Raw genomic sequence first — 25,123 nt, 5'->3', positions numbered from 1 at the left:
CGCGAGATTTTGAGCCAAAACCTCCTTCCATCAGTGAGAACTTTGAAGATGAAACGAGGCTGGGTCTTCCAACATGACAATGATCCAAAACACACCGCCCGGGCAACAAAGGAGTGGCTCCGTAAGAAGCATTTGAAAGTCCTGGAGTGGCCTAGCCAGTCTCCAGACCTCAACCCCATAGAAAATCTGTGGCGGGAGTTGAAAGTCCGTGTTGCTCGGCGACAGCCCCAAAACATCACTGCTCTCGAGAAGATCTGCATGGAGGAATGGGCCAAAATACCAGCTACTGTGTGTGCAAACCTGGTAAAGACCTATAGTAAACGTTTGACCTCTGTTATTGCCAACAAAGGTTATGTTACAAAGTATTGAGTTGTATTTTTGTTATTGACCAAATACTTATTTTCCACCCTGATTTACGAATAAATTCTTTACAAATCCTACCATGTGGATTCATGGATATTTTTTTTTTCACATTCTGTCTCTCACAGTTGAAGTGTACCTCTGGTGCAAATTACTGACCTCTGTCATCATTTTAGGTGGGGGAACTTGCACAATCGGTGGCTGACTAAATACTTTTTTGCCCCACTGTATGCTATCATTAGTTTTCTTTGAGAGAGACACTTGCATGGGGTTTAAGTTATCAGCTGCTTTAAGCTGACTGTTCTGTTGTACTATGAAGCTATGCTGTAAAAAATATTCATCGCACAGGGTTGCTTACTGACAAACATTTGATTTGGGTAAAAATGCTAATTTGGAAAAAATGAAAGAAAGGCTATTTGATCTTACTCTATAAATCTTTTCAGACTAAAGTCTTCAAGGGGTTGAACCCAAGTTGAATTTCAAGTGAAATGTTTAAAGCTGCTGAAATGAGGAAGATGCTCAGGTCTCTTTTCTTAAAAAGCAGTAATGCTTACCATGGTAGGCAGGCTGATGTTGGCTAGGCTCCGGATCAAAGCCTGACTAAGGCCAGATAGCTCCAGGAACAAGGCCTCATTCCTTTCTTCTATCTGTTTGTTCTCCTCCTCCATGCTCTTCAGGTTCTTCTCCATAGAAGAAATCTAAAGCAGAGAAGGACGCAACACATTCTTGAAGTAGCACCACCGACAGCTCGAAAACTACAAACTCAATTCCAAAACTACTGGGATGCTTGTAAAATAGAAATGAAAACAGAATGTAATGACTGGCATAAACCCATATGTTATTCACAGCATATTCATAGCTTCTTTGTTGGTTGAATGGATGGAAATGTGTTTACAGACAGTGAAACTGGGTCCGCTGTCATAGACCGGCGAGCCTGGAAGTCATTCTTGCGAATGCCTGTTTTGTGGGTGCCGGGAAAAGCGGTGTTCAAAGACATTTTTCTGGTGCTCAGTGTGAGCTGTGACAGCGTTTAAAATGCAGTTTTCTTGAAATTATGCAAGGACCTCCCCATGGTTCTCTCATCCAATTATTTTCAACTCCTGTCACCCAATCAAAGAAGAAGTAGTGCAAACAACACAAATTCATCACCTGCTAAGTGACTGCTTATGTTTATCTGTTCTGTACCAATCCTTGTCACAGTTTTTACTTGTATACTAATCCCACTATGCATTTTGATGTCTTTAAAGCATAATCAAGCAAACAAACGACAGAATGCTCTGGTGATCTTAACTTTTATCAAAATACAGTTTTGCTCCATTTAAAGTAATGCCACTGTATAATAACCCTCAATTTTAATAATATTATTCACAGCGCCTCAAGAATATTTTTGCCCTTTCAACATGCATGTGTAAAAACCTGATATGCAGTTTGGAATTAGACCTTTATGTATATATATGTACTCACATGTTAACTAAACAAAAGAGTTTGAATTTAGAGATGCCATGTGTTTGTTTGGATGTTTTCTGAACTATGATGTCAATAAGTAATTTAAAGAACAGAAAATGGGGTGGCTGTAGCTCAGGAGGGAGAGCAGGCCATCTGCTGATCAGAAGGTTGGTGTTTTGATCCCTGGCTCCCCTTACTCTGCACGCCAAATATCCTTGGGCAAGATATCAACCCCAAGTTGCTTTAATTAAAATTGCATTCATCGAAGTGAGAATGTGTGTGAATGGTAGTTAGTAAGCATGCTTGTGTAAATGGGTGTGAATGGGTGAATGTGTCATGTTGTATAAAGCGCTTTGAGTACTCTGGGAGAGTAGAAAAGCGCTATGTAAGAATCAGTCCATGTAACATTTACTATTAAACTGGAGATGCCCTTCTCAGTGTTATCAGAGTACTCTGGAAGTCTTACATGAATTTAGAACTTAATACCAGAGGGTGTGACATAACAGCATTGTATGTCACATAACTAGCAGACCTGTAATGTCCTGAAGTTATAAAAAGAAATAATCCACGTACCTTGGTTGTGGCTTCTTTCTGATACCTGTAGATACAAATCGGCTACAGTGTGTATTATCGTGACAAAAGTATAACACACTCTATGCTCCAATGTGATGTGGTGGAGGAATACAAATACCTGGACACCCATATACACAACAGAGTGAACTAGTGTAGTATTCAGCTCATTCACCAACCTTACTCATAAACCAAAATAGGACAGAAGTAACAACGCAGGCTTTGGTAAATGTACCTCTCGGAAAAAAGAAGTCTTGATAAGGCAAGACATTCCATTGTTTTCCCAACGGTCATATAAGTGAATTCTGCATGGATTCATTAAAAACAAACAAACAAAGCCTTGTCAAGATTTTAAGGTTGGCAGTGTAGTGGACATTAGCAAAACTGTATTTTGATAAAAGTTAAGGTCTCCAAAGCATTCTGTCACTTGTTTGCTTGATTATGCTTTAAAGACATCAAAATGCATAGTGGGATTAGTATACAAGTAAAAACTGTGACAAGGATTGGCACAGAACAGATAAACATAAGAAATCACTTGGCAGCAAGGTGATGAATTAGGGTGGTCTGCACTTCTTCTTTGACTTTGTGACAGGAGTTGAAAATAATTGGATGAGCGAGCCATGGGAGGGCCCTGCAACCTTCTGCATTTTAAACGGCGTCATAGCTGGCACTGAGTACTGGGGAAAAAATTTTTTTTTTCTGTCCCCGAGAATCCTGAAGTGAATGGCACTGTTTCTGAGCCATGGCACGGGCGCCAGGGCAGGAGTGCTGGGAGTGAGTGCAGCCAGGACACCTGAAGTGGGAGTGTCTGCTGATTGAGGTGGGACAGGTGTTCCGCATCACTGGGGCTCCGGCACCCTCCCCGGTCCCTGAGGGACATACAGCATCCTCGTAAGGAGTCAAGTCTTTATTGAGTGAGTTGTGACACTCGCACAGAAGAGTGTCTTTGCGTCCACTGCCATAAATGGAGGTCCCGTTTGAGCCTGTTGGCATGGATCTGGCCATTTCACTGGATGCAGTTATCACTTTGTCTTAGTTCTAGTGGTTTATGCAACGTGATACCCAGAAGTAGTGCCACTGCGCACTGCAAAGAGAGTGGTGCAGGTGCTGCTTTTTCAGGTCATTTCAGTCTGTAAAATCCATGATTTGTAAGTTCATTCATGAGAATGAACATAGTTGGGATCGCTGGTTAGACCCTCTGTTGATTGTAGGCCTCCATGGAATTTTCTCCCTTCGAGTTACTGTTCTGCAGGAAGCTACAGGGCTGCTCAACCTAATCAAATAAAACTGGGAGGAAGGTCTGAGTCCCGCTAAAAATCCAATCCATTATTATTATTATTATTATTATTATTATAAAAACGACATTCAGTATGTCCTGGACTTGTGAGCAAAGCTGCATACTTTGGTGTGATCATTTTGAGAGAATTTGCACCAGGCCCAGGAGCGGCAGCAGTGCCAGTACAACAGACAGGCTAGACTTTGGCAAATTTTCACCTGGAGATAAAGTGCTTGTTTTGCTTCCTTCTTCTCGCTTGAAATTACTTGCCAATGGGCAAGGACCCTTCATGGTCACACGGCGAGTGGGGGACGTTGACTATAAAGTGATACGGTCGAACAGGGGAGGTGCCACTCAAACTTGTCACCTCAACCTCCTTAAAGCGTGAAGAGAGGCTGAAACTGATTCTCTGGTGAGCCTGGTAAAAGAGAGAGATGAGTTGGAGCTGGAGGTACCAAATTCCACCATTCCCGCCTCCCTCCATTGTGATAACCATCTCACATAGTCCCAGAAAATGGATGTTGCAGCATTGCAACAGTGTTTTGCAGATTGTTCTCCCTGCTGCCTAGCTGTATGACTCTCATAGAGCACCATTTTGAAACACAGTCTGGCGTGATGGTGCATTTACAGCCCTACAGGTTGCCTGAACATAAGCGACAAATTGTTCAGAAAGAATCGGCTGAAATGCTGAAAATGGGAGTGACAGAACAGTTGCACAGTGCTTGTTGTAGGCCCATAGTTCTGGTTGTGAAGAAAGATGGGTCTATACGGTTCTGTGTCTATTACTGCAAGGGGAACAAAGTGTCATGGCTTGATGCCTACCCCATGTCCTGGGTCGACGAGCTCCTGGACTGCTTAGGCAGGCCAGTGTTATTTTTCATGACACTGGATTTAACCAAGAGGTACTGGCAGATTCCCTTGTCTGCAGAATCCAAGGAAAAGACAGTATTCTCCACTCCGTACAGTTTGTACCAATTCATCACACTTCTGTTCGGCTTGTTCAGAGCTCCGGACACAGTACTGTGGTAACACCTGGGCGAACGGAAAGCATTGTGTGTGCCAGAAACGTTAAATAAAAACTAACCAAACAGTTACAGAATGCTGTGTGGGTAAGAGTCTTTCACATATAGATGACATATTGAAAGATTTGCAATTTTACACAGAGGAACATTATTCTGGAATTGTTTCATAATTGAAAACAGATTTTTGCACAAGGTAACACTCTGTCTCTAAGATGCTCTGATTACACACAGTCATGTTACCAACCTGTGGCCAACTATTCAAATTAAGTGCAAAATGTTCCTGCAGCTGTTCTTTTCTTTCTTTTTTTTTTTTTTTTTAGTAATAATTGCTTTTCCAGCCTTTACATAGTAAAATGTCTCAGCTTAAACATCTGATATGCTTTCTGTGTTCGGGTCTGTAAAATTTGCAGAGATTCACATTTTTTTTAATGCTTTACACGGTGGCTCAACTTTTTAAGAACTTGGACTGTATAAATTATGATGTTTCCTTGGTTGTTATGGAGTTGAATGTTTTACCAGTGTTGGTAGCTGCGTAGGAAGACTGACCAATACACCATATCTGGGTGTAATGTCACATGGCAATATCTGGAATAGAACATGGGGTCCTGCTGGCTGTGCAGTGACTGAAAAGCTGCACTCACCTGAGTGTGCAGGTTTATCATGTCGGCCTCCATCTCTGAGTTGGACTCATTCAGCTCGTTGATTTCCTTATTGAGCTGCTTGATATCTTCATCATTGTCCAGCACTGAGCAAGATCAGAAATTCACTATTAGCAAAATGAATGTGAAGACACCTAATAGTCCTGCTTTGGTAGCCTGTTATTTGGATTACACTCAGCATTTAAACTATCTGATTGTAATCTGATTGTTGGGGTTTTCTCTCTGTTATAGTAGTAGTTTTACAATATAAAGTACCTTGGGGCAACTGTTGTTTTGCTTTAGTGCTATATAAATAAAATGTAACTCTCATTGGGAAGTATAGGAGCAAAAACAAATGTAACACAGGCATAATTTTGAGCAGAGAGGAAACATCACGGTTTCTTACCATCACTGGCTCTGAACTTTGCAGTGATATACTCATCTCCAGGGAACTTGGCTCTTTTCTTGTTGGCTGATGCTCTGGGACAACCTGACAGACTGAGAGAAGCAGCTGATGAGGATCAAGAGCTCTTACATTCTCACACAAGGCTGAAATAGTGGACACATGGATAAGAAGGGACACACACACACACACACACACACACACACACACACACACACACACACGTCTTGAGCAACCCCTCATTTTTTCAGATTTTGCCAGAAAAATGGAAAATAGGTTTTTATTTAAATGTACAAACATACATGAAAATACAGCAAAAATAGAATTTGTACATTTCAAATGAGCTTTATTGTAAATATTTTGCATGGCCACCTTCATTATTTGTCAAAGAACAATTCAAAAAACCCTCATGGAACTGAGTTCTTGGGGCTGGTTAACCTTAAATTGTGGCCCACCATTGGATCCAGCCCTGGGGTCCATGGGGCCTGTGCGGGCACAGCACACAAAAATAACAGTTTTGCCGCCCTGTGGATCCACCACCCATGGATGCAAGCACTGTGGTTGGGTGCAATGTTTCTCTATAGAGACTTCAGTGCCCACAATGAAGTCTCGTTGGAGTTACCTGGTGAGGGATGATTGAGAGAAACAGCTTGCTTGATCTAATCCAGTGGTGTTTTGTTATTGGAAATCTGTGCTAGGCATGGGTTGGTGAAAACAAATGCCATGTTCAAGCATAACATTGAACTTACCAGAGCACCTTAGGTTAATGATGGACATTGTTATTAGATTATCTGATATGAGGCCATATATCAAATCAAAATATTATATATATATATACATATACATATACACACACATATATATATATATACATATATGTATATATATATATATATATGTATATATATATATATATATATATATATATATATTGTTGCATCTTCAAAAAATAAAAATACAATAACTGAGCCTTATCGTTGCACTGGTTTACTGAACCTTACTTTCAGGGCATGTACAGAACATGAGCATCCATTTTCTACTGCCTCCTACAGGACACACTCTTCTTCCACTTCCTTACACATTAATGTAACACAGAACTAATACTGCCTCTCCTGGCATTACCATTGTAACAACACATTCATTCTGTTTCTTTCAGAAGATTAACAGGAATTTAGGATGTAGGTATCTATGAATAATAACTATTATGTATACTCATATATTTATATAACCACTTATTTCTTGCGATACCACATCTCCTCCCCCCTTAAGTCAACAACTCCCTTGACTTACAAAATAACTGTTTATCTAAAGAATGCTTAACAAACAATCAACATGTAATTAAGGTAACCATACAACCATACAACTGTACATAGGTTTCCATGTTTCTCTTTTTTTTTTTTTTTTTTCTAATCAGATCAGAGCGCATTGTTGCTCTATTTCTGGAAGATCTCACACTACCTAACAAAGTCCTTTAAAGTCTCTGGTGGACGTCTCTCTCTCTGGGAAGGTCGCAACACGGGTGTCCCTGAGGAGTCTCCGGGAGCTGGAGTCTCCGGAGCATAAGGCAACTCCATTGCCGGAGGTTGTGGCGATGTGTCCAACTCTGATGGCAAGCAGCACTCAGGCACTGATTCTTTGTCAAGCAATGGCTCCACCTCCCTGTCTGGTGTACTGGGAACAGTGTCAGCCACTCTTGCTCTCACCTGATCCACATGCTGCTTCACAGTTTGACCTGATCCAATGGTAACAATGTAAGACACTGGACCCGATGCTCTCACGATGACTGCGGGAATCCACTTCGGGCCATAGGAGTAGTTTCTGATGAAGACCTTGTCTCCTGGTGTGAAACTTCTCAGTCTTTTCTTGGTGTCATGATTTTCTTTCTGTTTCGATTGTTTGTGCTGCACTTTTGTTTTCACATCAGGCATGAGCAAGTCCAAAACTGATCTGAGTCTCCGTGACATCATCAACTCTGCAGGTGATAAACCAGTAGTGGCATGCGGTGTGATGCGATAACTGAACAGAAATCGGGACAGTCTGGTTTGCAAGGTATCACCTTTGACTTTCTTCATCCCCTCCTTAAAGGTCTGGACCGCCCTCTCAGCCAGCCCATTTGAAGAAGGGTGGAAAGGTGCTGATCTTACATGGTCAATTCCATTCTGCTTCATGAATGACTCAAATTCAGCACTTGTGAAACATGTTCCGTTGTCTGAAACTAACATTTTAGGTAGTCCAAACACACTGAAACTCTGGCGCAGTTTCTCTATAGTTACCTGTGATGTAGAGGATTTCACAGGGTAAATGTCCATCCACTTGGAATGAGCATCCACAATGATTAGAAACATCTCCCCGAGGAAAGGCCCTGCATAGTCCACATGGATTCTGGACCATGGTGACTCCGGCCACTCCCAAGGGTGTAATGGTGCAGTAGGTGGTGACTTGGAGTGTTTCTGACACTCCTCACATGCCTGCACTTCTCTTTCAATGTTCTCATCCATCCCTGGCCACCATACATACGACCTTGCCAAGCCTTTCATCTTCGACATGCCTGTATGAGTCTGGTGCAGGAGTTTCAATATTTTGTCTCGGCCTTTGGTGGGAATAATTACTCGGGCTCCCCAGAGCACGCAACCATCCCTCACACTCAGTTCCAGCTTTCTCTGTCGATACGGCTTTAAACAGGTGTCGGTCTCAGTTGGCCAGCCTTTTAAGGTGTACTCGTGGACTTGCGACAACAAGACATCCTTAGCTGTCCATCGTTTGATCTGTGCAGTGTCCACTAATGTGTCATCCAGTACATCCATCATCAAAACCTGCTCAGCCATCTCTCGCTCAGGTGCTGAGTCTGGTACCGGCAACCGGCTGAGCGCATCCGCGTTTTCATGATGTTTTCCTGGCTTGTACCTGATGTTGTACTCGTAAGCACTCAATGTCACGGCCCATCTTTGTACTCTTGGTGAGCCCATCTGAGGTATAGGCTTCTTTTCATTGAACAGTGAGATTAAGGGTTTATGATCTGTGTAAATCGTGAAAACTCGGCCATACAAGTATTTGTGAAATTTCTTGATGCCAAATATCACAGCTAGACCTTCTTTGTCAAGCTGAGAATACTTTTTCTCAGCAGGAGAGAGTGTGTGTGACATGAACCCCAAAGGTCTCTCGCTTCCATCCTCCATCTTATGTGACAATACGGCACCTACGCCATATGGGGATGCATCACATGAGAGAACCAACTCACGGTCAGCAGAATAATGAACTAACACCTCTGCTGAGTTCAACAGGTTCTTAGATTTCTGGAATGCTTCCTCTTGTCTCTTTTGCCATGTCCACCGTACCTCGTGTCTCAAAAGTTCATGTAAGGGTGCCAACCGGGTTGCCAGGTTTGGAAGGAATTTGTTGTAGTAATTTAGCAAACCTAAGTATGCTTTCAGTTCAGTGACATTTGTGGGGGTAGGTGCGTCCATGATTGCTTTAACTTTCTTTTCCACTGGGTGGAGCCCCTGGGCGTCCACTATGTGCCCCAAGTACTCCACTTTCTCTTGCATGAAGGCACACTTGCACCTCTTTAACCTCAACCCAGCTTCCTCCAACCGGGTCAACACCTCATCCAGGTTCTGTAGATGGCTTACTTCATCCACTCCAGTCACTAAGATGTCATCTAAATACACTGCTACATGAGGTATCCCCTTCAAAAGACTTTCCATGGTCCTCTGGAATATTGCTGGAGCAGAGGCCACTCCAAAAGGCAATCTGTTATACGTGAACAGCCCCCGAGATGTGTTTACTGTCACGTACTTTTTCGATTCGTCATCCAAGAGGATTTGCTGGTAAGCGTGGCTCATGTCTAATTTTGAGAACTGCTTACCCCCGGACAGTGTGGCAAACAAGTCCTCCATTCTGGGTATGGGGTACTGCTCCAGTGAAGCCACGGTATTTACAGTAAGCTTGTAATCCCCACACAGTCTTATTGTCCCTGTGGGCTTCAGGAGTGGCACTACTGGTGCCGCCCATTCAGCATATTTCACTGGCGAGATGATGCCTTCTTTCAACAGTCGGTCTATTTCCTCGTCGACTTTTGCTCGCATAGCAAAGGGGACAGAACGCGGACGGAAGAAGCGTGGGGTGGCATCACTTTTCACATGAATAGCAGCTTTCATTCCTTTCAGGGTGCCCAACTCCTCTTTGAACACATTTTCATGTTTACTTAACACTTGCTGAAGTGTTTTCTCTGTTGTTTTGACTTGGTGCAGCTTTCTGTTGTTAGGACTGTTTTTCATTTCACCCCAGTCCAATTTAATTTCCTCGAGCCAAGCTCGACCTAGCAAGCTGGGGCCGTCGCCTTCGACCACCACCAGGGGCAGATGTTTTTTCTGCTGCTTGTATTTGACGCTGACTCGTGTTGCACCAATCACCTTAACAGGATCCCCTGTATAAGTTTCGAGCTTGATTTTGATGGGCTGCAGGCTGGGGGGCTTGCTGTCTTTCCCTGTTTCTCTGAATGTTGCTTCGTTCATGACTGTTAGGCAACATCCAGTGTCTATTTCAAAGTTCACCTTTTTTCCATCAATTTGCATATCCACAGTGTAGGGGTCTACTCTTCTTAAGTGTACCGCACTGCCACGCCCTAACTTGAACAGTTTTCTTTTGTGCCCTTGACTGCACTTGACACAGTTCAACATAAAAGAGTCATCTTCAGAGCTATCAGTTTTGTTGTTATCTGCTTTCTCGCCCACATTGTGAGTACTGTAGTGTGAACTCTGCTTTTTTTCTTTCTTTACATATGTCGATCCATACTTTTTCTGGTTCAGTTTAGTCTTGCTTTTACAAGCTCTAGCTATGTGTCCCATTTTACCACAAGCATGACATTTTTCTTGTTTGTACTTACAGTCTGCTGCTGTGTCCTTGGTTCCTTTGCAACGATAACACTCTTTATTTTCTGCTTTAAAGGTACGACTCTCCTGTTGTCCTCTAGCGAGACTGAAACATTTTTGCTGACGCCCCTGAGGTCTGCAGATCCTGTGCATTTTTATTTGCAGTCTCCATGGCTACTGCAATTGACAGAGCCTTGTCAAAAGTGAGATCTATTTCTGACAAGAGACGTCTCTGAATTCGGTCATCCTTAATTCCGCAGACGATCCTATCTCTCAACATCTGTTGTAACGTGTTGCCATAGTTACAATCCTGTGCCAGGCGACGCAGCTCCACTACATATTCCATGACGGTTTCATTCGGCTTGCACAATTTCACTGGGCTTCGGATCGAAGTGATTTTTCATCAGAAGCACCAGCTCTTGGAAGGTTTTGTCTTTGGGCTTGGCCGGGCTGAGAAGGTTTCGCATCAAGCTGTACGTCGCTGCTCCGACGACACTTATTAATATCGCTCTTTGTTTCTCTGCATCGTCGATCCCGTTAGCTGCGAAAAACTGCTCGAGTATTTCCGTGTACTCATCCCAAGTCTGATTCTTTGGATCGAACGCTACTAGCGTACCAATTGTAGCCATTTCCGCTTCGAGGTCACTGCCTTCTATTTCCAGCCGAAAACTTTTGCATTCTTTGAAAAGCTAGCCAAACCTGTAGCCGACTCCATCACTTTATTTTCTTCTCTTTTCTTTCAGTCCGATCGCCCAAACTCCTTCCCCCTAAACGTCCTCGTCGCCAAAAAGATGTTGCATCTTCAAAAAATAAAAATACAATAACTGAGCCTTACACCGGGGTATTGTTGCACTGGTTTACTGAACCTTACTTTCAGGGCATGTACAGAACATGAGCATCCATTTTCTACTGCCTCCTACAGGACACACTCTTCTTCCACTTCCTTACACATTAATGTAACACAGAACTAATACTGCCTCTCCTGGCATTACCATTGTAACAACACATTCATTCTGTTTCTTTCAGAAGATTAACAGGAACTTAGGATGTAGGTATCTATGAATAATAACTATTATGTATACTCATATATTTATATAACCACTTATTTCTTGCGATACCATATATATATATATATATATATATATATATATTAGGGGTGCAACGATATTCGTATCGATATTGAACCGTTCGATACAGTGCTTTCGGTTCGGTACGCATATGTATCGAACAATACAACATTTGTAATTTATTTTATCAACTTTTCTTCTGTCTATGCTGTCTGTGTGGAGCGCTCAGTGAATCTGCGTTCGACTACTCCGCCTAGGCTGCACTGTCGAGCGCAGATCCACTGAGCGCTCCACACAGACAGCATAGACAGAAGGAAGAGCGCAGGGCACCTCCCCCACCCTCATTCAGATCTGGCGTTTGGAATTATTTTGGTTTTCATGTGACGTATGACCCTGAAGGTAAGCGAGTCATGGACTAAAGTAAAACAGTATGTTGGATGTGCCATGCAATGCTCAATTACATGGGTGGGAACTAGAGATGGCACGATACCACTTTTTTATGTCCGATACCGATACCGATATCATAAATTTGGATATCTGCCGATACCGATATGAATCCGATATAGTGTTTTTTAATCAACAAAACTGTTTTTTAAATATCTTGCTGCATTTTGTATAAGTTCATACTCAAGTTTAAAACAACAACTACACTAAAGCTATTCTGTTATACCTGTATGCAAAAAAATATATTTCATAGTTCAGCAATACTGATCAATCTAATAAACTTAAACCTACACCATCCTCCCTATTCTGGTATTTTAAAGAGTACTTAGCATAAATATTAAGCAACCTAACTAATAGGGTTCCAACTCCCAGCAACAACAAAAATAAATAAATAAAAAATAGGGAACCACCCCTCACGCTCCACCTCATGATGCTTAATCGACGTAATCAACCTTAATTTGATGCAGTGTGAAAAAAAATGCACAGAAATCAATTATTTTTCAAGAAATATTAAATAGATTCAACATCTTTCTTCAACAAAATTGCAGACTGCACAGACCTTCCCAAAGGAAAAAGTACTATAGCTTACTAGGGTATATATATTAGACTTAATAGTTACTATATACAGTAATTGACTTCTATTCATTTTACATCAAATTAAAACTTTGGGTGTCAGATAATTATTTATTAAAAGCTAGACATTTTAAATGAGAATAAGAAAGAAAAGTATGTCTTTGTGCCCCCTTTTCCCTGTTAATGCCCTATCGGCCCCCCTGGCTAAACTTTGCTAGATCCGCCCCTGCACAGTTACCAGCGTCAGCTACGTAGAAAAAGATCCTGGAGTAGAAAGTAATATTAAATACATTCTAACAACAGCTTATCAAGCTTAAACGTGCTGCTGTTGTTCAGCCGCTGGTTTCCTCTTTCTGGTGCAAAGTGGGCCAAAAGCAAACTAGAGACACGGACTCGCGACAGAAAAGCCGATCAGCTGATCATTAAGCAGTTTCATGATTGAAGTAGCAGCAGGAGAGGCAGTCGCTTGTTAAGCTTAACGCAGGAATCCTTTACAAACATTCAGAGATGGACTTACACACTTGCTTTACTTCTCTCGGGATAACTTTGTCGGAGATGAAATGCCGGGTTGCTAGCGAAGCTCCACATGCTATCCAGACCACCAACAGGTCCCGCATGCCACAGCCGCTCTATCACGTGATGCATACTGCTCCGACGTGCTAACGTTCTGAGGTGAGTTACGGCGTGTTGCAAGTTTTGTGAGGCGTTTTCGTGATATTTAATGGATCGGATTACATTTTTTATTTTTCTCCGATATCCGATCCAGTAATTTAGGTCAGTATCGGACCGATACCGATACGTAATATCGGATCGGTCCATCTCTAGTGGGAACTAGTGTGTTAGCGCAGTTAGCTCGTTAACGTGTTGGCCGTCTAGCCCCATGCACAGGGCGATCGGCGGTAGCTCGTTAACGGAGATTTGCCATGTTGTGGCGTTAAGGTCATTTCAACGAGATTAACCTGAAAGCACTAGTGGGAACACAACGAATATGACTGCACATTTACGCCGACATCATCCTAGTGCAAAGACAAAAACAACAAGCATGCTACTAACTTTAGCCGAGTCATTTAGACAGCTGTTAGCACATGATTCTCCTTATGCTGCTGAGAATATAGCCCAGAAGAAGCGGATAGTATAGCTTTTATTTTGGAAAGAGACATTTCTCTGTAATAAACTCTCTTTTCCAAAGATGAGTGATTCCTCAATCAGATACAGGGCTTGCAATATCGCTAGCCCGACGTCCTGGGGCTAGCGATTTTTTTCAGTCGGGCTACCAAAATCTATCTCTTCCCTGCCCGTCGGGCTATTGTAGGAAGGAAAAATATATGTCAATGCTTTTGCATTCTTTCGGAAATGTAGCTGGGTAATTATGTCATTGGCATCGGTGAGCCACTGTCAATATGTGACATATTGAAATCGCGTTTGAATTTGCGCTTGTTTTTTTGCTTTCACTTTGCAATCGTGCGAACTGTGTATAGAGAGCGACAGCACTGATCTGTGAGTGATGATAATTTGCGCACCAATTCCTCTGACATCGTCTTATTAATTGTTAGCTTACTATGCAAACATGACAAGTGAAATCTCCTGCAGCAAGCTTAAACGTGAGAGGTTGATCGCGCAGAGAATCGCTGAGCTTATGTGAGTGCGTGTGTAAAAGCAGCAGGATATATATTTGACTACGATGACCTGGATGACTGAGAACCTTCACAGACAGATATATATTTTAGTTCTGCTGAGCCAAATAAGACAGGTCAGGGTGAAGAAGTGACAGCCAAAGAAAAGCTTACCACAAAACGGAGAAGTTATGACAAATCAGACTATAAGGCAAAAAGAAAGTGCAGCTTTATGGTTTCATGGACAAAAGAATTTCTGTGGCTGTGATATGATGAGCTAAATAACCAGGGCTGCACATAAGTGGTCCGCAGGTGCGCATTCGCTGTCAAAATAAAAAACACGCACAAGGGTTAGGGTTAAATTTAAAAACTGTACTTTTGAGTTAAAATATATATTTATAATTTTAATAAATGACAAATTAAAAAGGCATGAACATTTTTTTGTATCGAAAAAATATCGAACCGTGACACCAAAGTATCGAACCGAACCGAACCGTGAATTTTGTGTATCGTTGCACCCCTAATATATATATACACATACACATATACACACACATATATATATATATATATATATATATATATATATATATACACACACATATATACATATATATATATATATATATATATATATATATATATATATATATACACACACACACACACACACATATATATATATACACACACACACACACACACACACACACACACACATATATATATATATACACACACACACACACACACACACACACACACACATATATATATATATACACACACACACACACACACATATATAAATATATATATATATATATATATATATATATATATATAGCCTGGTATATACACTCAACAAAAATATAAACGCAACACCTTTGTTACTGCTCCCATTCCCCATGGGATGGACGTAGAGACCTAAAATTCATTCCAGATACACAATATAACCATCCCTCCCAAACAGTGGTCACAAATCAGTCCAAATGTGTGGTAGTGGGCACATCTGCTATATTGAGATAATCCATCCCACCTCACAGGTGTGCCACATCAGGATGCTGATCTGACATCATGAGTAGTGCACAGGTGTACCTCAGACTGCCCACAACAAAAGGCCACCCTGGAATGTGCAGTTTTGTCTCACAGCAAAATGCCACAGATGCCACAAGCAATGAGGGAGCGTGCAATTGGCATGCTGACAGCAGGAATGTCAACCAGATCTGTCGCCCGTGCATTGAATGTTCATTTCTCAACCATAAGCCGTCTCCACAGGCGTTTCAGAGAATATGGCAGCACATCCAACCGGCCTCACAACCGCAGACCTCGTGTAACCACACCAGCCCAGGACCTCCACATCCAGCAGGTTCACCTCCAAGATCGTCTGAGACCAGCCACCCAGACAGCTGCTGGAACAATTGGTTTGCACAACCAAACAATTTCTGCACAAACTGTCAGAAACCGTCTCAGGAACGCTCAACTGCATGTCCGTCGTCCTCATCGGAGTCTTGACCTGACTCCAGCTCGTCGCCGTAACAGACTTGTGTGGGCAAATGCTCACATTCGATGGCGTCTGGCACGTTGGAGAGGTGTGCGCTTCACGGATGAATCATGGTTCACATTGTTCAGGGCAGATGGCAGCTGAGAATGTCCCAGTTCTTGCATGGCCAGCATACTCACCGGACATGTCACCCATTGAGCATGTTCGGGATGTGCTTGACCGGCGTATACGACAGCGTGTACCAGTTCCCACGAATATCCAACAACCTCGCACAGCCATTGAAGTGGAGTGGACCAACATTCCACAGGCCACAATTGACAATCTGATAGACTCCATGCGACGATGTGTTGCACTGCATGAGGCAAATGGTGGTCACACCAGATACTGACCGGTTCTGGGTCCCCAGACCCCCAATAGCGCAAAAAACTGCACATTCCAGGGTGGCCTTTTGTTGTGGGCAGTCTGAGGTACACCTGTGCACTACTCATGATGTCAGATCAGCATCCTGATGTGGCACACCTGTGAGGTGGGATGGATTATCTCAATATAGCAGATGTGCCCACTACCACACATTTGGACTGATTTGTGACCACTGTTTGGGAGGGATGGTTATATTGTGTATCTGGAATGAATTTTAGGTCTCTACGTCCATCCCATGGGGAATGGGAGCAGTAACAAAGGTGTTGCGTTTATATTTTTGTTGAGTGTATATATATATATACCAGGCTATACAGCAATGACATTGGAATGTCGTTCGGACTGGAGAAGTGTAGTCGGATGGTAACAAAGAGAGGGAAGGTAGTCAGAACTGAGGGGATTGAACTACCAGAAGGCAACATTGCAGACATAGAGGACAGTTACAAGAACCTGGGGATCCCGCAGGCGAATGGGAACCATGAAGAGGCCGCTAGAAAAGCTGCAACCACCAAGTACCTGCAGAGGGTCAGGCAAGTCCTGAGGAGTCAGCTGAATGGTAAGAACAAGATCCGGGCCATCAACACGTACGCCCTGCCCGTGATCAGGTACCCTGCTGGGGTAATAGGCTGGCCAAAGGAGGAGATAGAAGCCACTGACATAAAGACAAGAAAGCTCCTTACCATGCATGGAGGGTTTCACCCCAAGTCCAGCACCCTGAGGCTGTACGCTAAGCGGAAGGAAGGGGGCCGGGGACTGGTGAGTGTCAGCACCACAGTCCAGGATGAGACAACGAACATCCAAGAATACATTGGGAAGATGGCCCCAACTGATCGAGTGCTCAGTGAATACCTCAGGCAGCAGAAACCCAAGAAAGAGGAGGGAGACGAGGAACCATCATGGAAGGACAGGCCCCTGCACGGTATGTACCACCGGCAGATAGAGGAGGTGGCTGATATCCAGAAATCCTACCAGTGGCTGGACAAAGCTGGACTGAAAGACAGCACAGAGGCACTAATCATGGCAGCACAGGAACAAGCTCTGAGCACAAGATCCATAGAGGCTGGGGTCTATCACACCAGGCAAGACCCCAGGTGCAGGCTGTGTAAAGATGCCCCAGAGACAATCCAGCACATAACAGCAGGGTGCAAGATGCTAGCAGGCAAGGCATACATGGAACGCCATAACCAAGTGGCTGGCATAGTGTACAGGAACATCTGTGCCGAGTATAACCTGGAAGTCCCGAGGTCAAAATGGGAGATGCCCCCAAGGGTGGTGGAGAATGACCGAGCTAAGATCCTGTGGGACTTCCAGATACAGACGGACAAAATGGTGGTGGCTAACCAACCGGACATAGTGGTGGTAGACAAACAGAAGAAGACGGCCGTAGTGATCGATGTAGCGGTTCCGAATGACAGCAACATCAGGAAGAAGGAACATGAGAAGCTGGAGAAATACCAAGGGCTCAAAGAAGAGCTCGAGAGGATGTGGAGGGTGAAGGTAACGGTGGTCCCCGTGGTAATCGGAGCACTAGGTGCGGTGACTCCCAAGCTAGGCGAGTGGCTCCAGCAGATCCCGGGAACAACATCGGAGATCTCTGTCCAGAAGAGCGCAGTCCTGGGAACAGCTAAGATACTGCGCAGGACCCTCAAGCTCCCAGGCCTCTGGTAGAGGACCCGAGCTTGAAGGATAAACCGCCCGCAGGGGCGTGCTGGGTGTTTATATATATATATATATATATATATATATACATATATCTTGTTCACTCAGCTGAAAAGGTGAACCGAGTTGTAAAATGTTCACCACATCGAAGTAAACTGAGTCAGATGGTGCCCAAGACCGCTGGACATACCTGGAAAACCCAAACAAGTAGTGATGATAAACTGGGTGACTGATAGAGGCCCATGTCTGTCGAATCTTTAACTCCCACATCTGAAAGGATTTCTTTTGCATCCCAGGGGAGGGTGGGGTAAATAAAGTCATAATGGGCCATGTTCAGGACCAATTCGGAGACATCCAGCTCATCTGTACCTGTCACGGCAGTGGGACCAGGGGTGTTCTGAAGCAGTAGAGCAGTATCAGAGCACCAAAAGGGCTGTGGCTTTGGCAATTGTAGAATCATGGGTGTGAGCACCATGTTTGGATGATATTCACCCTCGCATCTCAACATTGACACTGACATTGTGGGGCTGTCAAATTTAACAAACAAATGTAACAAATCTAAGCATGTTTTCAGCAGGTGTTGGATTCAACCCCTTGTCTCTAACGTTCTATCGACAGGATTGCAAGGCATTTCCAGGTTGAGAAGGGTGTGGAAGAGAAGAGTGCAATCTTCAGCATGCACTGGTGCAGTTTGCAACAGAGTATGAAATGTCTGGGATGAGAGTCAGCACACCCAAGAGTCTGAGGCCATGGTTCTTTGCCAGAAAAAGAGTGGAATGGTCTCTCTGGGTCGAAGGTGAGAGGCTTCCTTAATCAAGGGAGTTCAAGTGTCTTATTCATGAGTAATGAGTAACGGAGTACAGGTTGGACTGGCAGATTGGTGTGGCATCAGCTGTAATGTGAGCATTGTACTGGATTGCCATAGTGAAGAGGGAGCTGAGCTGAAAGGCAAAGCATTCAATTTACCAGTCCCTCTACATCACAACCCTTACCGTTGGTTATGAAATCTGGGTAATGGCTGTTTGCAAGAGTTTCCTCTGTAGGATGGCTGGGTTCGGCTTTAGACGAAGGTTAGGGAGCTCAGACATCCAGAAAGATTTCAGAAGAAAGCTGCTTCTGCATGTGAAAAAGAGCCTGGGCACCTCCTTTTGGAAATGTTCCAGGCACACCTAACTTGGAAGAGACCAGATCTCCAACCCTACTGGCTGAAATGTACCACCAAACCATGACAGAGCTCCAGTTTTTTTTTTTTTTTTTTAATACAACTCCCTGTAAACAACTACTATTATACATTTCACCTGACCTTTTCTGAAAATATTTTTTTATAATTCCAAATTTGAACTTATTACTTCATAAGACCTATTGCCTCTGATTGCCTCACCTTGAGGCAACAACTGTTGCCTCAAGGTGCTTTATATTGTAAGGTAGCCCCTACAATAATACAACAGAGAAAACCCCAACAATCATCTATGAGCAAGAGCTTTGGCCTAATCTTCAAAGTGGAGATAGTGTCTCTCTTGAATCGAAATGGAAAGCCGGTTCCACAGAAGAGAGGCCTGAAAACTGACAGGAGGTTCTGCCTCTGATTTTTCTTTTAAATACTCTAGGAACAACAAGTAAGCCTGCAGTGCAAGAGCAAAGTGCTCTAAATGGGGTGATATGGTACTACAAGGTCATTAAGATAAGATGGGGCCTGATTATTTAAGACCTTGTATGTGAGGAGCCAATGAAGAGGAGCCAATATAGGATAAATCTGCTCTCTCTTTCTAGTCCCTGTCAGTATTCTTGCTGCAGCATTTTGGATTAACTGACGGCTTTTCAGGGAGTTTTTAGGACATCCTGATAATAATGAATTACAGTAGTCCAGCCTGGAAGTAAAACATGCATGAAATAGTTTTTCAGCATCACTCTGAGACAGGATATTTCCAATTTTAGAGATATAGTACAAATAAAGCAGTCCTACACATTTGTTTAATATGTGCATTGAAGGACATATCCTGGTCAAAAATGACTCCAAGGTTCCTCATAGCGTTACTGGAGGCCAAGGTAATGCCATCCAGAAGAGCAGTGGGGACAGTACATCTTGTTATTTTCAATTGAATTAAATTTTAATCATACAGTGCTAAATCATAACAACCGTTACTTCAAGATTCTTTGTATTATTGTAGTCTTTACCTTACAATGTAGAGTAAAGCAGAGAAAACCCAAACAATCAGAAGCCCACGATGAACAAGCACTTGGAAACAGTGGAAAGGAAAAACTCCCCTCTACAGGAAGAAACCTATAGATCAGTTGTGGGTGGTGGGAGGGAGTCGTAGGCTTTCTTGTAGTCAATGCAGGTGGTGCTCAGGTTAGTCTGCCTGGTCTTAGGGTCCTGGTGTACTGCTCTGTTTAACAGAAGCTGGTCATTTGATCCTCTGGTGTTGTTTTCAATGCCCAGTGCTCATGTAATGATTCATGTGCTTAATCAGCTTGGTTGCTATGATACTTGAGAGGAGCTACCATGTTGTGAAAAAGCAGGCAGTTGGCTAGTAGTTCAACAGTGTTATACCCTTGTGGAGCTCCTTCATGATCGCTATTGCTCTGCCTTGTGTTAGTCAGTCCAGATGAGTACCTGCTTTTAGCAGCCTATTTAGTTGTGCCACCAGGCAATCATTGAATGAATGTCTTTAGCTTCTTCAGCCAGTAGGCATTGTTAGGACCTGGTGCTCTCCAGCTCTTCTTTCTGGAGTTTTTGGATGCCGGCCTTTGTGAAGGTGACTGATTCTTGTTCTGGGAGGTTATTTTGGTCTGCTCTTAGTCCATGATATTGATATTGTGTGACACCTTTCTTATACATATTCCTCCAGTACTGCTCAGTCACAGCTCTGTGTGGGTCTGATCTTCTACTACTGTTTCTTTGCAGTGGGAGTACACCTTTTCTGTGATGCATCTCTTCAGCCTAGTGGCCAAAGCTGTGAGCCTTTTTTGATGGTTTCAAGAACTTTATTTATAGATATCTTGTTGTATTTCTTATTTGTCCAGGACCTGTCTCTTACGATGCCCTTTTCACCTCTGTTAGCCGACTAACATCCTTCTAGTCTTCCCTGAGTTTGCTTTCTAGCCTTCTTCTTTTTTCTACATGCATTTTTAATCTTATATCCAAGTGTGGCAGTGGCATATATGAGCTTACTGGTGTCTGTGATGCTGGTATTAGAGATGGTGAGCAGAGCTCTGTTCTCTGTGAGGATCTCCTCTGATGAGACTCAGGGAGCCGGGAGAGTTGTGCTCTTGGTTGTGTGGCTACATTAAGTCTGCCCACAATCTTCATCCTCAGCCCAGTAGATGCATCATCTACAGTTACACTGCTCTCTGCCTGAGTTAGCTCATCATATTTATATGGTTAACTGTTCCCATTGTGCTGTAGTCTCGGGATCTCGCAGCTTTGATGGTAGCCTCCGCTTATTGATGTTCTTGCAATGAGCTACAGTGGGGCAAAAAAGTATTTAGTCAGCCACCGATTGTGCAAGTTCCCCCACCTAAAATGATGACAGAGGTCAGTAATTTGCACCAGAGGTACACTTCAACTGTGAGAGACAGAATGTGAAAAAAAAAAAAATCCATGAATCCACATGGTAGGATTTGTAAAGAATTTATTCGTAAATCAGGGTGGAAAATAAGTATTTGGTCAATAACAAAAATACAACTCAATACTTTGTAACATAACCTTTGTTGGCAATAACAGAGGTCAAACGTTTACTATAGGTCTTTACCAGGTTTGCACACACAGTAGCTGGTATTTTGGCCCATTCCTCCATGCAGATCTTCTCGAGAGCAGTGATGTTTTGGGGCTGTCGCCGAGCAACACGGACTTTCAACTCCCGCCACAGATTTTCTATGGGGTTGAGGTCTGGAGACTGGCTAGGCCACTCCAGGACTTTCAAATGCTTCTTACGGAGCCACTCCTTTGTTGCCCGGGCGGTGTGTTTTGGATCATTGTCATGTTGGAAGACCCAGCCTCGTTTCATCTTCAAAGTTCTCACTGATGGAAGGAGGTTTTGGCTCAAAATCTCACGATACATGGCCCCATTCATTCTGTCCTTAACACGGATCAGTCGTCCTGTCCCCTTGGCAGAAAAACAGCCCCATAGCATGATGTTTCCACCCCCATGCTTCACAGTAGGTATGGTGTTCTTGGGATGCAACTCAGTATTCTTCTTCCTCCAAACACGACGAGTTGAGTTTATACCAAAAAGTTCTACTTTGGTTTCATCTGACCACATGACATTCTCCCAATCCTCTGCTGTATCATCCATGTGCTCTCTGGCAAACTTCAGACGGGCCTGGACATGCACTGGCTTTAGCAGCGGAACACGTCTGGCACTGCGGGATTTGATTCCCTGCCGTTGTAGTGTGTTACTGATGGTGACCTTTGTTACTTTGGTCCCAGCTCTCTGCAGGTCATTCACCAGGTCCCCCCGTGTGGTTCTGGGATCTTTGCTCACCGTTCTCATGATCATTTTGACCCCACGGGATGAGATCTTGCGTGGAGCCCCAGATCGAGGGAGATTATCAGTGGTCTTGTATGTCTTCCATTTTCTGATGATTGCTCCCACAGTTGATTTTTTTCACACCAAGCTGCTTGCCTATTGTAGATTCACTCTTCCCAGTCTGGTGCAGGTCTACAATACTTTTCCTGGTGTCCTTCGAAAGCTCTTTGGTCTTGGCCATGGCGGAGTTTGGAGTCTGACTGTTTGAGGCTGTGGACAGGTGTCTTTTATACAGATGATGAGTTCAAACAGGTGCCATTCATACAGGTAACGATTGGGGGACAGAAAAGCTTCTTACAGAAGACGTTACAGGTCTGTGAGAGCCAGAGATTTTCCTTGTTTGAGGTGACCAAATACTTATTTTCCACCCTAATTTACGAATAAATTCTTTACAAATCCTACCATGTGGATTCATGGATTTTTTTTTTCACATTCTGTCTCTCACAGTTGAAGTGTACCTCTGGTGCAAATTACTGACCTCTGTCATCATTTTAGGTGGGGGAACTTGCACAATCGGTGGCTGACTAAATACTTTTTTGCCCCACTGTACCGTCTGACTATCTTTTGACTTTCATTCCTCTTCTCTCCAGAGCATACCTCCACCTTCTTCCTACGGTCACTACAGATCACATCAAATGTTATCTGCAAACAACATGGTCCACAGAGACTCCTGCTTCAGCTCATCTGTCAGCCTGTCCAAGTACAGAAATCTGCTGTGTGTGTGTGTGTGTGTGTGTGTGTGTGTATATATATATATATATATATATATATGTATTTATATGTACATAAACCAAAATAAATCAGAAGTTTGGTTAAAACCACTATTAATGATGCACTGATATTCAGGGTACCTGCGATGTGTCAAGAAGCTGCCGTTAGCATGACCAGAACCGTCACAGCCTGGTGTTGGGCAAGATGGGCCCTCGGTCTTGAAGGCCTTCCAAGAGAAGGGTGTGCCATTTAGAAGACCTTCCTTCTGCCGGCGTGCTGCTAGTGGACATCCATAAGCACTGCGATGAGTGGCGTACTTCCCACTGATGTGGCCCAGGCTATCACAGCCAGGAACAGGACATCTGTAGCCAGGCAGAAAACACTGTCAGGCTAGTTTGGCTTAGGCTAACACAAGACATTTTAAATTTGGTACATGAATTTAGACAATGGCCTCTGAATGGGTTAAAGTAGACAAATGTGTCATTTATCCCATTTGTCCAATCATTGAAATCCTTTCCATTTTTCTACAGGAAAGAATAAAGGCATAGTTTTAAAATAAGTAAGATATTATCCTCTTCACAGGGTCAGTGTGCTGTCCTGTGACAGCCCTGAAGGCGGTGTAAGAACTAAAACTCCATCATTCATCTGAATCATCATAATTCATCTTCTGATACTTAATATCTTGGAAATTAGATTTTTAATCTCAATGAGATTTTTTACCTGGATAAATAAAGGATTAATAATAAAAAAACAATATCTATAATACATTTCTTTTGAGCCAAAGTAAACCAAATTATAATCTAACACACACATGGTGCTAATGAGCTATTGTTGCAAACCTGAGCAGCTCAGAATCTTCTTTGTCATCCTTGGTAGGGGTTGATTTGACTCCACTTTTCTTGGCTCGGGGGCATCCAGACAAACTGGCACAGAGGAAGAAAGTGGACCACACAGAAAAGACAAAGCTTTGCTTAAACACAGGCTAAATAAAATTCTTTAAAAGAATAACCTCAAAAAGTAAAAAAGTCATTTGAATATTTTGAAACATGTAAGCTAATATGGGTGAAGCTGATTCTGTTTAATGCGCATTTTAACAGTTTACAAGGACTCAGTACATTTACAGTGAGTTTATGTGAACATTATATTCTGTTAGCTTAATGTTTGTCACTCAATGTCAGCTTCTGTCTTAGTGAGACTGGTGGACTGTGTAAGCAGTAGGGACCAAGAAAATAAGTCTACACACAGACTTTTTTTTATTATTGCCAAAGTGTGACATAAACACACTGAGTAACTGATGTAGTCTGTAACGAATATGTGATTGGGGAGGCAAACTCTCACCTGCGATGTGAAGCATAGTTTCCAGTGATGTGGCCTGATCCGTCACAACCTGGAGTTGGACACCTGAGACAAACACACACACACACGCACGCACACGCACACACGTGCACTTATTCAATTTGCAAATTTAAATTATTAGCACATTGCTGGCAAAAATGATTTTTTTCCACCAGATTACTTAGAATCAATTTTTTTTGTTTCCAATTTTTGATATATTGTATTATATCAAAAATATTAGTATTTTATATTAGTTTAAAAAGGAGAGCAAGGACAGAGCTGTAGCTGTGGAGGTGAGAGACGGGAGAAAGCACACATACTTTAGTTCTGCTGTGTGGGCAGCCATGAGGGTCCGAAGTGATTTATCAGCAAGAGGACAGCCTGACAGACTGAAAGATAGGTTAGAGAGAGAATGTCAGAACACCAGACAGATCAGAATGTCTGAGTATGAGTGAAGGAAAGAGCCAGAACCTGAACTAGACTTCAGAGCCAGGACAGAATTGAGCAGGATACACAGCAAGGACAGAAATGGTATTATTTTAAATTCAAGTAGTGTCATTGTTAGCTTCCCCTAAATATGTTCTTTGGCATAACCAGAGTCATCTACTCTGAATGGTGTAAGTTGTAAATGTAACAGTCTACTGTTTGCTGAAACATCTGAAAGGTCTCGTTTGTTCAAATGAAG

At 42.9% G+C, this 25,123-nt stretch overlaps 1 protein-coding gene and 1 long non-coding RNA gene across 8 annotated transcripts in view; one reads left to right on the top strand and one right to left on the bottom strand.

Moving 5' to 3' along the window:
- Positions 1-25,123, bottom strand: part of LOC147306232 (myelin transcription factor 1-like) — a 101,058-nt gene that overhangs the window by 2,190 nt on the left and 73,745 nt on the right. For 5 of the 7 annotated variants that reach the window (XM_086278749.1, XM_086278745.1, XM_086278747.1 and 2 more), the window contains exons 15-21: positions 24,759-24,827; positions 24,442-24,504; positions 23,943-24,026; positions 23,244-23,465; positions 5,719-5,810; positions 5,316-5,419; positions 915-1,058 (exon numbers count right to left, since the gene is read on the bottom strand). In XM_086278749.1, coding sequence (XP_086134875.1) covers positions 915-1,058; positions 5,316-5,419; positions 5,719-5,810; positions 23,244-23,465; positions 23,943-24,026; positions 24,442-24,504; positions 24,759-24,827 — 778 coding nt within the window. Of the gene's footprint in view, positions 1-914; positions 1,059-4,474; positions 4,685-5,315; positions 5,420-5,718; positions 5,811-23,243; positions 23,466-23,942; positions 24,027-24,441; positions 24,505-24,758; positions 24,828-25,123 lie in introns of those variants that run through there. The other 2 variants (XR_015126735.1, XM_086278750.1) reach the window with 2 other exon arrangements.
- LOC147306233 (uncharacterized) lies at positions 20,407-23,119 on the top strand. The gene is made up of 3 exons (XR_015126736.1): positions 20,407-20,619; positions 20,769-20,819; positions 22,983-23,119. It is a non-coding gene; the product is annotated as an uncharacterized LOC147306233 (long non-coding RNA).

The sequence above is a fragment of the Aulonocara sp. 'chitande type north' Nkhata Bay genome, linkage group LG20 (genome assembly GCF_057382095.1).
Source record: "Aulonocara sp. 'chitande type north' Nkhata Bay isolate Kocher_YH1m ecotype deep benthic linkage group LG20, A_spYH_male_GT1.1, whole genome shotgun sequence".
NCBI classification, from domain to species: Eukaryota; Metazoa; Chordata; class Actinopteri; order Cichliformes; family Cichlidae; genus Aulonocara; species Aulonocara sp. 'chitande type north' Nkhata Bay.
This window is presented reverse-complemented; position numbering and strand designations above follow the sequence as displayed.